Source organism: Coloeus monedula (assembly GCF_965178545.1).
Source record: "Coloeus monedula genome assembly, chromosome: 1".
Classification (NCBI taxonomy): domain Eukaryota; kingdom Metazoa; phylum Chordata; class Aves; order Passeriformes; family Corvidae; genus Coloeus; species Coloeus monedula.
This window is the reverse complement of record NC_138781.1, coordinates 4110280-4127716: the sequence shown is the minus strand read 5'-3', so window position 1 is coordinate 4127716 and position 17437 is coordinate 4110280. Positions and strand designations below refer to the sequence as shown.

Here is a 17437-nt window from a genome sequence, read left to right as displayed (position 1 = left end):
TCCTCAGTTCACACTTTGGGCTGCACTCTGCAGGGCTAACAGCTTCTCCCAGCAGCTATGTGCAGAAATACTCTTACAGAGGATAAATGATTCCTGCTTAGAACACAGCTGCCAGAAGATGCCAGCTCCTCTTGTGGAACAGGCAGTTCCCAAAATTTCTTCCAGAAACAGTTCTAACAAGGAATTATCTCAGGTAGGTGAGGACAAGTGAAAAAAAACCCCTCCAATATCCCTGTGCTGAGACTTAACTTCTGCAGGGATTCTGAGGGGTAATTTTGATACCACTCGTTAACAGTGGAATTTTCAGCTGAACAAAAGAAATGGACACTCCAACTCATTTAAGAGTTGTTTAAGAGAAGTTTAACAACATCTCATTAAAGATGGTGCACGAGTGTGGCCTTGTATTTCCATCTACCTCTTCATTCAAAAGAATATAAAACAGTGAAGCTGCTATGGGTCTACTTTGATTTGGGGGTTGGAACGAGATGATCTTTTAAAGTTCCTTCCAACCCAAACCATTGTATGGTTCTATTTCTCTACCATACTCCTTTCCAAACAAAGCTGAGAAAAATCCATGAAAGCACAGGTATGCTGAGCTACATTTAATAGATTTTTAATCAGGTCTATCGAAATGTGTCAGCTGGAAATGTTTTGGGTTTGCCTTTTTAAAAAATTTTGTGTTTATTTCAGCCCTAAAAATAAGTAATTTTGCAGTATTAGGAAAATAATCAATTATGCTGCTGTTTAATCTATGCCTTATCTGGAAACAGTTTCAAAAATGAGATACAGGATAAAATTCATATTGTAAAAAACCCCAAGCTAATGCTATTTCTATTTCCTGAAGAACTTAAGTTGAAGCTGGAATGTTTTCTGTTTAGCAGTCATCTTTATCAATAACCAAGCAAAAATTCACATTAAGTCAAGCTTTTAAATTCAGTGCAATTAATACAGGACAAATCTGACTGAGCAGAAGATCCATTTCACTGAACTCCACACATGAATGCAAATAAAAGCAATGCACGACGCACATAAAGCAATGGAAGCTTTCAAACAGGTGACCTCAGCACACTGCCAGGTTTAATACACAATAAAAAGCACAATTAAGCCCCAGAAATTCTCGTATTTTGACTGGAGGCTTCAATTTGAAGGTGGGGAGTGGGCAGAGCTCTTTTTGAGAGTCACTCAGAAATTCTCTAAACACTTGAAGTGATGACATTTGCAATGAGCCCTGTAAGAAGTACATGTCCACTTAATTGTGACCAAGCTCACTCTGTGTCTGTTTTAGAAGATTTTTCTCCTGGTTTGTACAAGACACGCAGTTCGCACAGCCCAGTTCTCATCCCTAGGTAGCACAGCATCAAGAATTTCTGCCTTAATGGGACTGAAACACACAATTAGAACTGTCTTGGAGCAAACCTTTGGGTTCCAGCACTCAGGACCAACACCCCTCCTAAGACCAGCAGAGCAACACTTTAATTTTAGGAGTTTTTCCTAACATAACGCTGCATTGCCTTTCCTAGCACTTTCCCCACGTGCAGCTCCCTTGTGCCTTTATTTAGATGATTACACAGTGCTGCTGGCTGGTTCCTGAGAGCCAGCAGCACTTTGATACTGGAGAATAAATGTCACACCAGTGCCTGAGGGCGATGGTTGCCTGACAACACTCCCGTGTCCTGCTGCAAGGAGAAGCATCAGATGGCACTGGAGAAGGGGAAGGAGTGTTCAAAGTCACCTGCTCACTCAGAACTCTACGTCATGACTGCAGAGATAAGTTAATTTTACTGCCTTGTTAGTGGTGGGAATATATGTCTGCAAAATTACAGCTGAGCTTAAAATAAAAAAAAAAAAATTTTGATGGAGGAAAAAAAAAGATATCCCTTCTGGAATAATTCATTTTCCTATCATTGCCCAAATCTAACAGAGCGCTGCTTTAACATTGCAAAGACAGTGTTCTAACAAAGCATCTCATTTCATTTCTGTACCTGTCAAAGCTGTACTCATTTATCCTTCCAAAATTTTGTTCTGTTTGAATTCTTATTCTGTTAGTACCTACAGTCACTCTTGGGAAAGATTTTTATTCCAGGTCAGAGCACAGCCAGAACACGTTTCATGTTCAAATAATTCCTGGTGGAGCAACTACAGTCACCTAACAGAATTTGGCAGGTATGTAAAAAAGAAAAGTAGTTTGGAAATCAGTATTTTCTGATTTAAACCTGAGGTTTTCTATTCCTAGACTTGCAGAAATACAAATCACATGCATGTCCATGCCTGTCTGCATACACACCATGCATGAGCCATATCAGAAATAACAGGTAAGCAATGAAGAGGAATTTCCAACAGTTCTCAAATCCAAGAAAACTGTTGGAAGAGGGAAGATCTGCACAGTCACAGTCATCTCCTGGCACTGTTGCTCTGCAGCACAGACAGGGTGCTTCTTACAGGAGGTTTTGTAATGCTGGGCTACGTGAGAAGGAAGGGAAAGAAGGAAAAGAATGGTATCTTGGGGAATATCCAGGTCTTTAAAGGCTACCAAGTATCTCAAACAAGAGGGCTGGGTCATTATCTCCACACATCAGCACTGCTATTTTCTGGGAAACTCTGCAATGATGAAGTATTGTAAACAGCAAAGGAGCTCAAAAAAAAAAAAAAAAAAAAAAAAGACATTTTCAGCTTTACAAAGCCTAAGCCTTCATCCTTGTAAAAAAAAAAGAGCCGCTTTTTGACCAAAAAAGGTGAAAACTAATTAAATTAAAAGCTTCGGTTTGAAGGACTTGGTTTTTTTCTTCCTTTTATTTAGCTTTGAAAAATAATTCAGATGCCAAACAGCATTCCAAGTTTAATCCAGGGAAGATAAACAGAAATATTAAGGCCCATAAAGCAGCAGCTGACACCAAGAGCATCATCTCAAACAAGTGCAGTAATGAGCAATAGTCAGTGTGCTCTGTTTTCTTAATGTGACTTATTTCAAATAAATTATGCTGTTTCCAACTCTTCTTTTCAACTGGAATATAGCGGGAAATGAGAGGAAAAGGTTTTTGTAACTGTGTCTCACAAAGTGATGATGAGTCACCTTTTGCCTCTATTAAAATAACTTCAACTTTCAGACTACTTCACGTGTTTTCAAAATGATAAAAATGCAGATGGAACACAGATAAAACCCAAACTCTTCTTTCAGTCTCTGTAGGACACATGCAGTTCAGCTCACCTCTGGGGATACAACATTACAGACAGAACATAAAATCCTTTTGTTAACATGCAACACAAAACAGACCTGTTAGACTGCAACATAAAATGAATCAAAGCAAAAGTAATGAAAATTATTAAAAGAAAAAGGGATAAAAATACATACACTTGGTATAGGCATGACCTGCATCTGGTCACCCTGGGGAAAAAGAAAAAAAAAAAAATCACTGTAAGGGTAATGGCTTTTAAAGGGTAGAACAAAGGTCTGGAGCAGTAAATGTAGCACTCAAACATTTTAAACCAAAAGTTCAAAGTATTCAAGAAACCAGGGTAAAAAAAAATAAAACCAGGACTTTGCATTTTAGTTGCTGAAATGATCTGTTAGTACACTGGCATTTATGATTTTTAGGAGACTGGACTGATAAAACCCATGCTATGATTAATAAGAGATGGCAATAAGAAAGTACCTGCATTTACTGGAACTTTTTCAGCTTTAAGATCTACTAATGGGTATATTTGTCAATTTTCACTGCAGCAACAAGAGGCTGAGCCAGACCCTGACAGCAGGGCAGAACCCCACTCCTTGAACTCAACTTCATTTGAGACAACTGACTTGAAAAAACAGCATTTTCACTTAGGCAACAGCAAAAAAGTCTGAGAAGGACATGATGATGATAAACTAATCCAAGGAATCCCACTTTCCTCATCCAGCAGTACCAGTGCTGTTCCCATGGTCTCACTTTTGCACTGCACTTGGAAGAAGGCAGCAAAGTCTTGCCCAACTTGACCTTTCCTTCTCATCCTCAGGCATCCAGAAACAAGGACAGCTCCAAAATGGACAAAGCTTGGCCACAGGGGCACTCAAATTTGTAAGAGATTTTTGAAGCTGGAACTCTGTTTTCTCATCTTTCTAACCCTTCAAAACCAACTTTGTTTTCTGGTGGGCACAGTACATAAAAAAGGAAGCTGATCCTTCTAGCATAGATGTTGCTTGGGTGGATCATTTTATTATTTAATATTTGGACAACACAGGCTCTGATCTCCAGCAGAGGAACTATTTGAAAGGGCTGTTTTCGACACTAGAACAGTCTCTTCCAGCTGAAGAAGCCTCCTGCTTATTTGTTTTCAAGTCTACCAGTGTTGACACATCACTGACAAAAAGAAGTAATTCAGTACTATTTTTAAAGTGCTCTTTTTTAATGCTGCTCAGCAGAAATTTTTACTGAAGTTTGCCCAAAATCCTAAGAAGCTGAAGGAGCAACTAGAGAGCAGCAACTATCATGAACTATCAAAAACTTGGCACTGGTAAAAAGTACCTGATTTCTAGAAAAATACACACGCACACAAGCTGGTAAGAATCCAAATTTTTCTCAGAGTAATAGCAGTAAGAATAGAAAAAAATTTAATTCAGTACATTAATGTCCTGTTAGTGGAACTGTCTTCCATGGGAACCCAAACCCAAAGTTTCTAAAGGACTTGCATTACTGTTTGCTTAATTTTTCTCACAGAATTTCTTAAGTTAAAAAAAAATTGGGAAATAAGCAAATTTCTCAAGAGGAACCCTGGAAATACCTATGCAAAAATGAAAACAGCAGTGAGAGTGATGAGAACAGGACAAACAAGCAGAAAGAGAACTGCAAGAGTCTGCTGGGAAAGCAAAACTGTACATGAACAGGCAAATGCTTTTTAAAAACAAGCCTGCTCTGGGAAACTTCTTACAAGTGTCCTGCCTCATTTCCTAATGCCTTGGAACAGGAAGGGAAATGGGTCATAACAGCATCGTTTGAAAGAGATGACAGATGACCGCATTTGTTGAAGGCTTTCCACGAGCTCCTGATGTTGGTAACAGAACAAAGCTGTTCCTAGAATGCCAAAATTTCCCTATTGTATCCCTAAGACAACCCAGGAACTGGTTTGTCCCCAGCCATTGAAATCAGGGTGTTTTTTCTTCATGAGTTTTATTTTTTCCACACTACATACAGATGGAATGATAAATCCTATCTTTTCCTTTAGCTACATAATTTTTAGTTTGGAACACAACAATTTCCAGCACTGTGTTGCTCACTAATGCTCTCTATGGTCATGTGTGGGCTCAAGGAGCACCAAGTGACAGGCCACACTATTTTGCTTTTTTTTCAGAACAGTCTGTATTCAAAGGTAAGGAGCAATTTCACTTTAGAGAAGAAGCTGACCAAAGTAACAGATTTATCCTATTAGTTTCTTTAGCACAAAGCTTCCTCTAGACCATGACAGGTTCTTCAAAAACAGGAGTACAGTTATTATTTAACACTTCAGTGACTTGGCAAACCCTCAAACTCTGTCTTGTAACACAGAGGACTTTTTGGGAGGCAAAGAAGGTCAGAATGAGTGAGCAAAGAGAGAACAAACATAACTATGGAGATGGGATTTTGTTCTCTAAACAGACCTTCCATACCACAGGTATGACCAACAGAACCAAATATCTGGAATTTTTTTGCTCTGATCAGTGAAGGCTAAGCAGGAGAAAAAGTACAATGATTTACATTAATCTCAATTATCTTCCTCCACATTGGAGAGTGATTTCCATGTCTGCTCAGAAAGCCTGTCATTAATGGTGCCCTCATCAAAGAGCCCACGCTCCTGCTGCTCCTTGAGGTCTCCAGCATGACGCAGATGCTACTTTGACCTCAAGAATGTGCTCACTACAAGCTTTTTCTCATTTTGCAGGACCACATTCATGTGGGACAGAGAGAAGATCCTTTTTCCTGTACTGTGTTGTAAATAGAGATCCCTGAAACAGACAGGAGTGTCAGAGACACGACCACAGGGCATCTACACAGCTTTCCAGCATCACCTGGGAGATGATGGCATGGGGCAGTGGGGAGGAGGAGCCCTAACTTTTGGAGTGAGGTGGAAATTCAGTGACAGGGAAAGCAGAGGGAGCAGCTGCTGCCCCCAGAAAAAAACCTCCTCCTAATTCTGTGTTCTTCCCTACTGAGTGTGGATCAAGAGCTTCTCCTCTAACTCAGCAAGTATAAAAATCCCTTTCCTCATTCATGCTTCATCCTATTACCAGGAGCCATCTGCCTGATCTGGATCTTGCTACGAAACAAAAGCAAGGATGACTCCAGTGGAAGTGGGTTGGGAGTGAAATGGCAAAGTGCCCACAGACTTGTGAGGGCTCCCTCACCCACACCACGACTGAAAGCAAAGGGAAAAAAGAGCTTGCATCCAGCTTTTCTCACCTTCCTCTATCTGGACACCCCCTGCAAGTCTGAATGAATGAAGTCTGTATCCACAAACACCTCAGAAGTCAGGTAACAAACTTACCCAGAAGAAAAACCTTACATCCAGAAAATACACAAATTGAGCCAAGTTGCTAAGTGAAGGATGAAAATGGAGATTTGAATTTTATCCTGAAGAAAGCAAAACACAATTCCCTCTCCCAATACTCTAACCAAAAAAGAACAGTGGCTGGAAAGTGCTGGGGAGCTGCCTGCTGCTGAGGAGGCAGGAAAAAATTACCAAGGAGTTCATAAGGCTGAACATTGTGTACTCCCAGTGACACATCTGGCTCAGCATCCGAGCTGCAGGCAGGCTGATATACCCATTGTCAGAGGTATCACATCTTAAAATGCAACTTCGTGCTGTGCTGAATAGCTGCTGCATTTGAAGGAAAACAAATATGCCACAGTTTCAGTAAATACAAGTTATTATTGAAAAAAATGTTGTATTGAAACTTTAAGAGACAGAATGGACCATTCATTACCAGTATTAAGAGTCACACTTGGACAAGCAGCTGCTCTGTGAGTAGAAGGTTTAAAAGTGAACTCAATATTTTAAAGAAGTTTTTGGGATTTCCCCCCCACCACTCCCCCCCACTTACAGAACAGAATTCAGCACTGAAAAGAACTGTTTAATCAAAACCATGCTCAGTTTGGTGTTTCTGCCAATCCCATGAAGAAGTGACAGAACACTCGATGGTCAAGCACCATCAAGTCACATCATGAAGCACTGATTAATCTGAAGCACCAATTTCATTTTTTTTCTACTAGAGCCATATAATAACAACAATAAAAATTGTATCACACAATTACTCTGAACAAAATTTCAGTCCTGTGTTTACAATCACTTTATAAAACAGTCTCCCCCACTTTCCCTCCTTTTGAACAGGTCAGCATTTACAAAAATCAAGATTCCTAATTCAAAGAAAGTTGGCTTATCACATCAGCTTCAGAATATGCCAGAAGCAACACAGAACAGTGAATTCCAGTGAAACCAGCAGAGGCTTTCCCCATTCCTTTCCCTCCTCTGAAGTCTTTATCACCAGTTTTCATGTCCCAACTCCACTGAACAGCAAAGACATAAGGAAAGTACATCCAAGCCATTTTATACTCATTCCTAGTGGTAACTGCTTGACATTATTGTGCAATTTTCCTTGTCCATTTTTCAAGGAAAGGGTCACAACACATGAACTGACTGGGCCTGGCCAGAAGTAAACTGTGATGTGATAAATAATTAATAACACATAAAAGAGAGAGCAGATTTGACTAAGTGACCATTTGAGCAGCAGCTTAACAGAACTTAAACAATTCCAACCTGGCAGTGAAACTAATGCAAAAAAGAGCTTTAATGAAACAGCAGAGGAATTTAAGCAGTGGGTTGTCAGGTTTTCTTTTCTTTCCTGAGAGGCAATTTTGTCATTCCTGGACATTTCATTTCACCAATTTAGAATCTAAGGCCCACTGTTGCTTCCCCCACCTTACTTATTTCTGAATCTAGACAAGATGCTCAGTGTTAACTCCACCAAATTCAAGCAGCCTGCACAGCTCTGAAACAGCTCTCCTGGTAAAAATCACCAGCCTGACAGTGTAACAATATTCAAACATATTCAAGTCTTCAATGCTCTTTTTATTTCTTTAAAAGAGTTTCCTACTTACACTGTGTTAGCACTCAAAATAAAAACAGTACAAACACATGTAGAGCTTATTAATCTTTAACACTGCATTTAAAATAGCAATGTCATAGACTTATTTGACCTCAAGAACCACTTAGAAGTTTAGCTATATTGATTTCTTCTAAAAAGATATGAATGTCTGAGTGCATTTCATTCAACTGAAGGAAACACTCTTTAATTAAAGTCTCTTCAACATATTCTTTGAATTTTTCTAGTCTCCTAAGTTTTGATCTGGTAATTTTAGGAATGCTGTGATTTGTGTCCTGGTCATGTGTAAAAGTATTGCACAACTTCAGAACTGCTCACTGAGGCAGCACAGAGTGAGGATGAAAACTTGTGTGGACACACATGCAACCTCTCAAGGCATAAGATATATTTAGAAGATAATTGTTTTGCAAAATGCAATCTGGAAACTACTGACTCCAGACCATTTTAACTCACATTTTTCTACAGAATAAACAAACCCGGTTTCATGGTTTAGTTTCTGCTGAACTCCCATTTTCTCCCAGATGTAGTCTTGCCAGCAGTCTCACTCCTGCCTCCTTTCCATTCCCCAGCATAGTGGAAAGGAAATTTTGGTAGCTTCCCATCCCTTTTTTTCCCTCTGATGAATGTGTGCATACATGCTACACACTACTCAGCTTTCCCTTCAGCACATCCAGGCTAGATTTCCCTCATTTCACTCGAAATGTACCTTGGCTAGCAGAAGAAGTCTAAAAATACATGTACAATCCCTCCTCTTGGCAGGATTTTCAGTGCATTTTACCTCTGCGTGAGCAGTTTCAGCAGGAACTGTTACAGTTCAGACTTTACCTCCACACATACTCAAAATCTCCATCACTTTCATCTGCTCCCCTTCCCTCTCTCCCACCAAACAGCTCCTTGCTCTTTTTCCTGAGCTTTTCAGAATTCAAACACAACCAGCAAAATTCAAACCAGAATAAAACGGACTGGACAAGGGAAGTAAGGAATCAACTGCATCAGACATCAAAAACTGTGTGAAAAGCAGAAGGGTAAAAAACCCACAGAGAAATCTCCATTTCTGCTATTATTCCCACCATGGATTCACGTGTATTTGCCATCTCAAAGGCCTGGAAACTGTATGGAAAACTTGGCATTCCTATGTTTGCAATATTGAACTGAACTTCTTCAAGTCTTAACACAAATGCTCTCAGTGTTACCAGATTTATAAAGAACATACTAATTTTGTTGTAATGTTTGTATTCTATTTGTATTTGTATCTAAAATCTCTATCCATTCATTTGACTCATTAAATGAAACTTAATAACCTGGAAAAATGGCCAAAAGCTGCTATGTCTGGACTCAGCATGTACTAAATAGAAGTGGACTGCTTAGGAAAAAAGGTCCAAATAATAGCAGTTCTTTTGATTTGTTTTTATGTCACTAAAAACCATTTAAAGTGAAATCCAGAAGGCTCCACTATGCTCCAGTGGAACACATTTTAACCTTCCTGTAATCAGGAAAGGGAACCAAAGCTGGAGACAACTCAGCAGCTGAAATTTTATGGGAAGTCTCCATTTTTTTTAAATGTCTTAATCAGGTTTTAAACGTTGGCTGCTTATAAAATGTACAGTGCCAACACCCATAAAAGAACTATTAGTTTTGTATTACAGATGAATAGACAGTATTAGCAATCCACCATCAAACCAGTAATTCTTTCTGTAACTCACAGCTGCTCCCCATGAGGGAAACCTGTTAGGACAGAACTTTGGAAGCAGAATTAAGCCTCACTTACAAAAGACCCACATGACAGCAAAACAAGACAAAATCCTGACCTTCTGAAGTCCTCCATTCTCCTCCACCAAAGGAGGCAGAGCACTGGTGCTGTTGGTAGATGGTGGCTCAACATTGTAGTCACGAAAGCAGCAGAATAAGGTGCTAAAGATACTTCGACTCCTCTGCTTCTTCAAGCTGATATTACATTGGGACACTGGGGAAAGAAAAAAAACACACAGCAGAAAAATAAATTCATGTGGTACAGACCTGGTTTTCCAGACCACAACAACTGAAGATGTATGGTTGTTATACTTGGAAATCTTTATCAAGTGTTAAGATTACATAGATTTCCCAGCATATTGAGACCCCTTTTCTTCTGTTTCCACTCATTTTCTCCCTTGTCAGACTCATACAGCGACAACCTGGAACTGCATAATCACACTGAGACAACACAGAGAATTTTCCAAGTAACATCCAAGGTGAATACTGTAATTACACTAAATACCTCGCTGCTAAAATATGTGTCTGGACTGAGGAAGCAAAGAGATCTAAACACCAGAGACGCACTAAATTCCTACTGTAGAGCTTCTACACAGCTACACAATCACGTGTGGAACGTGTGAAAGTCCTGCAAGGGTCAGGAAAAGCTCTGAGATGTTTCTGAGTTTCCTCTTGTTACTGTTTGACAGCATTGCTGGAGGACCAAAGACACGGCATAGAGGCTACAGGAACAAGTGTGGTACTAAAGAAACAAGAGCCCTGGCCTTGATTTTCAACTTAACTTATTGGTCTACCAGGATAAAAATAACCCTAAAATGGTAAAAAATTACATACAGCTGAATGAAAGCAAGCGTAGCATTTCTAAAGAATGAAAACTGTAGTTAAAAGCAATAGTTTAGAGAAAAGAAATGCATGAAAGACATCCAGGGATTTCCCGAAGAAAAAAACTCTTGAACACACATTAAAATAAAAAAGAATAAAACAAAAGAGCTGGAGAAAAGGTTTAGAATGTTTTAAGTAATACTTGATTTGTTCACTAACTATTTTAATGATCCATTGTCATGCTTCTAGATAATGCTTATTTAGAACTATTTGTTTCCTATGTTGGATAGGAAACCAAACACTTCCTCATTCCAAAGCTACAGGTAAGTGAAATTCTTAATAAGTCCCATCACAGACATCAAAATTTGATTCCCCATCTTTCTTCCCCTCACAGATTATTAGGGAACTTCCACACACATCCACCTTCCTCCTGACAGTGCAATCAAGGAGATCGGCTACAGAAGTACAAGCAACACAATTATTAATATATAAAGAAAATTTTAGTGGAAGAAGGGTTGTGCGTGGAATGGAACAGATGTCCCTGGAAGACCTGAGGGGATTCCATCTTGCTCTGAAGGTGTGCAGGTCCCCACGTGTGCTTTGACAAAAAAGATGGAAAAGCAGGGAATGCCTCTTCCCTGGAAGTGTCCAAGGCCAGGCTGGATGGGGCTCAGAACAACCTGGGATAGTGGAAGGTGTCCCTGCCCATGGCAGGGGGTTGGAACTGGATGATATTTAAGGTCCCTTCCAACCTAAATTATTTTAGGATTCTATGATTTCCATATTTGCCAAAATACTTTTCCACTTTAAGGCAGTAATCACTGCCCAGGTTCAGTTATTAATTGCTACTACGAGCAAAGTGTACCAATATCAAAAACTAAACGGGTTTTATAGACTTACACCAATTTAAAAAGTACTCAGCAGGATAAAGTCAGAACTGTGCAGAGATTTGTGTGCTCAAGGAAGTATTTCATTACTTTGAAAGACATCTGTAAACTGAAACCAATCCAACACCACTTATCAATACTCCAGTTAAACAGAAAACACATGCAGAACTCTGGCCACCAGTGCTACAAGTTACAGTAAAAGACTCATTCTCAAAATGTCATACTCTATTTGCAACAACATAGTTTTAGAAATCCCCAAAGGATACCTGGGCAGTTGGGAAGGACATTTTCAAAGGACTCAGAAAAAATGGTATTGCAAACACAAGCAAGTTAGTTGCAATATAACCCTGGCAAGGAGAACTCCTTTCCGACATTAAAAATTGAAATATGCTGAAATTAGAATGGGAGGAACAATGTTGCGTGTCCTGCTGCCTACAACTACTGCCACAGAAACCTTCCTAGTAACTTCTGGTTTGATTTCAGCCTCTACTTAAAAATATGAGGGCAAATTATCTCATTTGAATGCAGGTATCAATTACAGCAAGCTGTTTAAATTCCTCGCAGCCTCAGCACAAGAGATCAATGGAACACCAAAACCATTTCAGAACTAATACTTGTATCTTCTCTACTTACTATAGAAAGAGACAGTAAATTTTCTAAATAAATGTTCAAAAATCTCTAGACAAAAAATACTGATTGGTCCAAACCTTCTAAGAACACTTGGATCCAAGCATACACTAGAAATCTGGCCACTCCCTTTCACTTACTGAAACATTTTACTAGGAAAAATAATCTTTCACTGGATTTTGATCTTGGTTTTTAGTCTTGACAATTCTGCCATTCATAACACAGTGCTGTTTCAAACAGGTCTTTCTACTAATTTAGATGTTGTTTTAAAGGGATTTTATAAAGCTATTATAGAGGCTTTACAGTGACTTAATACATGATAATTTTGGATGCAGTAAGGAACAGAAGTTCTCAGGTGGCTTTATGTGCTGTGCTACATTAAAATACAAATACTGCATATATAGAAAATATTTGCACCCGTTAGCTCATGTTCAGCAATCTGACAGTGCTGTGCATCATGGAAAATAGTTTCTCCTTCCTTAGTTACCCTGAACCACCTGCAATCCGTGCACTGTTTGCTGGATTTGCTTTCCTTGAAGCAGTGACAGCGCCAATAGAACAACTATAAAGGTGCAAAGAAGCACTGATGTTTAATCACTAACACAAATTTAGGTACTCTGGATGGCAGCAAAATTTAAAGAGAAAGAACTGCTGAGGACAAAATCCGGCATTTCTTAAAAGCTCATAGGTGAGACCAGGCAGTAATGATACTGTAAGGGTAAAGTGAGTTATCAAAACTGTGACATCCAGCACATGGAATTTAAGGAACATTTTCCTTCCTCTCCTCCACCTTTTGGAAGTTACAACCTCAGTTCCTGGAGCTGATTTCCTACACCCTCCCCAGACACAATAAGCCATCATTACCCCACCACACTGAATGCTGAGGACACTTTCAGTGACATTTTACATCTCAAACCCTGCACATGGAACACCTCAACACCATGTCCCAAAAAAGCCCAGGCAGAACAACTCCACAAGATGAAAATACGTTCTCTGTGAAAGCAGAGAAAACTGAGAGCAGCAGGTGCCTGCAGGAGGGTTGAAGAAAGGATCAGGGTGAGCCTGGAGAGATGCTTTCCCTCCCACCACCCCAGGTTCCCTCCAAGTGCAGTTCAAGGACCTCCCCACCTGAACACACCAAATGTGTGCGCAATAATCCTCCACAAATTCCTCTTTCATGGCTTTGCCCCACTTTCTGAACCTACACCAACTTTTAGAGCCCAAAGTATCGTGTAGCAGGAAGGTCCATGGCTCAGACAAGAGCTCAGCTGCTTCAGAACTCTGAGCATCCTTGTTTCTTACCTTCCTGCAGTCCCTAATTTGTATTTTTGAAGCAGGAAGAGAGGGACTGGAAGCACACACAACATCCAGGATGAAAGGAAGAAATCCCAACATGAATTTATACACCCACGCAATGCTTTGTTCTCTTGCTTTTCTAATAATTCCTAATATCTTACTTGAGGTTTGCAACAAGTGTGCATTGGGCTAATGTGATTTTTCAGATCTGATTGCACCACCAAGATCTCTTCATTAGTAGGGATTTCAGGCATTGCTGCAAATATAAATGAGGAATTCTTGTATCTTCCCATGCAGAAAATGTCACATGTATCTACATTTAATTCCATCTGCTATTTTAAGGGCCAGTCATTCAAAGTCATGCTGCCTTCCTACAACTTTTCACAGTTAGGTTTTAAATCTATATACAGATGCACATATATACGCACCCATCTATTTACATGCACTAACAAATAACCTTTTCCTTCACTAATTTTGATCACTTTATTTCCTTTTCCATATGGTTTAAGGCTGCACTGAAGAGCAGAGTGCACAGTTCCCCCACTGCTTTGCCACGGATCTCCTGGAGGTCTGTAAGAGCCTTCAGTGAAGCACTTTTGTCAAATTACCTGAATTTGTAAGATGTTATTTGCAGCCAGGGTCAGAAACAGGAGCACAGTGGTTTCTGTCTAGAAGGGAAGTAACTCTGGTGCAGACTGGCCCCAGTTTAGGGTCTCTCCTGTAATTTCCAGATGCCATTTCTAAGGAAAAGCCTCACTGCCCATGACCCGTGTGCCACCCATTGTTTGAGGGTATGTTAATCCCTGAATTGTCTGGAATCCAAAGACAGTCCCAGAACCGTGCTTATGGAAATCTTCTGGCAAGTCCTAACAAACCCACAGCACTGGGGAGGGGCTCAAGGAAAGATAAAGGCCAAGTTTTAAAATAAATTCCTGCAGTCAACATAAGCTTAAATGGGAGGTATGGAGCTGTACTGGGTGGTTTACAAGAGAACAGGGAGAAAAAGTCCACGACAAACACCAAGTATTAACACACACAGGACAATAACACAAATGTTATAGCAGAAATTAATACAAGAGGTGCTAATAGAAGTAATCTACAGCATCTTCTCCAAGCTCCTTTCACACAAAGCTTCTTCTGGAAGGCAGAAGGGTTGTGCTGCTCTCCCACCAGGACAGTTCCAGCAACAGCACAAGTTACACAGTAAAAAAAAAAAAAAAAGCTTTTTCCCTCATGTATTGTACTCTAAAAAAGTTTAGTTGAGGGCTTTCCCCATCAGATCTCGCTGTAGAGATGTGAAATTACAAAAGCAGATTCTTGTGCAGCCACAGTACCACAAACCCCTCGCTGCTGCAGGAAGCCACCTCGGGATGACTGGAAGGCTCCAAGCCCATTCCTCTGCAGCCAGGAACAAGCTAATTACCGCTGAATTTTTCCTAATTAAATGAATGCAATATCCAGTTCTCCCAAATAATATGAAACTGGATAATGAAGAGACTTCCTCGCTTACAGATGAGCTCACTAAATGAATAAAATGAACATCTGGATATGGGGAGCTCTCACCACAAGTTAGTTTGTAACACAGGACGGAAAGAGGCGAGTCAGAATTAAGTGATATTTAACAAAGCCTTTCTTCAAAGGAAGCAGTTTTAAAATCTATACATGATTAGAAATGTCTAATTTCTCCAACTTCGTAAAAGGCTGTATCTGATCTTCTCAGAAAAATGAAATTTTATATCCCACACGCCTCAAGATGGAAACAGTTAAGGAGAAAACCATCAACTTGCTGATACAGCTCCTCTTTTTGTGATGTACTAACCAGGACAGAAATTGTTTTACAACCCTTAGTGCCAAATCTGCATGTGGTGCTCTCGTACCTTTGGTTTTAAAATGCCATTTGCAGTTTATCATTGAAAGGTTTCACCTCTCATGTAAACTCTGCAGAAAATATAGCAATAAAAGCACTGTCACAATACCTGAAACAACCACCCACAACTGGTTTAACCTTCAAAACATGTATAGCCCAAGCAAATTGCTCTGCTTAAATTCAGCATATTATATCCCAGAATTACCTTAATTTCAACTGAAACTGGCAACTCTTCTTCCCCCAGCAACACAATTAAATAAAAGTAAGGTTTTGGGTTTTCCACTGAAATTATTACTTTGAAGGGAAGGATCCCAGACTAGTTTAGTGAAATAAAAATCTTTCCAAAGCATTTGACTCTCCTTCTCCACCAACCTGTTTCCCAGGCATTCCATTAGTAGTTTGCTCTGGATGGAAGTTATGAGCAAGAAAAAAAGCTTGAATATGTAAGGCAGGTGGGGACATGAGGGAAAAATAACCAAGTAGCTTATTTTTATTTTTGAGATAATTTCTTTAGGTCAGTGCACTTTGATCTGAAAAAAACATCAATATGATTTAGGAGCTTTTAGGGAATTTTAGGAAAAAACTGAACACTACTCTTAGTAAATCATTCCATGATGTTTTGGAAAACAAGCTCATGAGTTGCGCCTGAACGTTAAATGAAATGATGACAGAAGAACAGCTTATCCCATTCTAAGACAAGTTTTCTAGTGGGTATCAAAACACTACAGTTTCATTTCTGTACCTCCAAAAGTCCTCAAAAATAAAATTTCACACAGTACCTAGGACAAAAATCATCAGGATGGATGCTAATTCATCCATCCATTCAGCTAAAGCTGTACAAAGTAAAGAGACCTCTACCTAACCAAAGAAAGCTTTGGAAATGTTCCTGTTGCAGTAGCTTAAAGCTAAAAACCCCCCCTTATTTTGCCCTACATAAATTATTTATTACAGGCCTCAAATCTGGGTGGATTAAATACCTGCTCTTGGTTTTGCATGCTCATATTTTAAGGATCAAAGGTGGTGAAATTCTGAAGTCACTTTCAAAAGACACGACTGAGAACTCAGCACTGCTGTCTCTGTACGGGCTGTGACGCTTCATGAAATGTAGCCAGTAAATGTTAAAAACACCAACTGCACACAAAAGCCTCTTAAACGACAAGGAGGGATAAGAAGCCATGAAAAGGCTCAGAACAGGACAAGAACCTGATGGATCTCAAGGCAAATTCCAAACCCTTAAAGCTGTTGCTACACTTCAGCCTGCGTGCTGCGGTTTGGCTGGACACATAGATATGATGGTACAACCTTCACATATGTGTCAGCTTCTCATGTAAGCCATGATTTAAACATCTTCTACAGTATTCCACAAGTGAGGAGAGCTGCTACTAGGCAAGATCATGTAAACATACATGCATCTGTCAGAGCCCAACTCTGGCATTTACTCAGCCCGAAGACTGAAGGCAGATCCACGGCTTCTGGGGCATCCGCATTTCAGAGTGAAGCTGAAAAGTTAAATACTGATTTAAGAACCCAATTAACCTGCTGAACCATGTTCTGAGCAAAATATCTTCAAGCTCAAATTAAACAGCGCAGATTTTGGCCGCCTCCTCCCCTGCTCCAGTGCCTGACAAGCTGACAGGGCTACACTGAGACCACTTCCAATTCTGAGAAGCAGCACATGTAGATCTGTATCTCCAAAGGACTGAAAAGTAGGGCTCCTGTAATCCAGGAAGGAACTAATTAACAAGCAGCACTTTCATTTTTGTGCCTGTATTGCTTGCCACTGGAACAGCCACTGGGACAGAAGATGGATGGGAATACAAAAGAGAAGTTAGGAGATGCTCGCCTCCAGTAACTCCCCCAGCAAGATGAGCCAGGGAGCTGCTGTACCTTTGGCTTTTATGTAAATAGCTGGACAGCCTTGCCTGTGTTCTCCTTGGAGCATCCAGGATGGATGTGCCCCAGTCTTCAAGGATTACCTGTGCACACTCACCTCCTTTTCACACAGGGCTGAATAACTACCGAACACACAAAAAAAGGTGCTACAAGAATATACCAAATTTTCTAATGCATGCATGCAAACAT

General features: G+C 39.9%; 1 protein-coding gene across 3 annotated transcripts in view; it reads right to left on the bottom strand.

The window, feature by feature from the left end:
• Window positions 1–17437, bottom strand: part of CTDSPL (CTD small phosphatase like) — an 80934-nt gene that overhangs the window by 23989 nt on the left and 39508 nt on the right. For 2 of the 3 annotated variants that reach the window (XM_082288720.1, XM_082288721.1), the window contains exons 2-3: window positions 9916–10070; window positions 3350–3382 (exon numbers count right to left, since the gene is read on the bottom strand). In XM_082288720.1, the coding sequence (XP_082144846.1) occupies window positions 3350–3382; window positions 9916–10070 (188 nt within the window). The remainder of the gene's footprint in view (window positions 1–3349; window positions 3383–9915; window positions 10071–17437) is intronic. The other variant, XM_082288722.1, reaches the window with a different exon arrangement.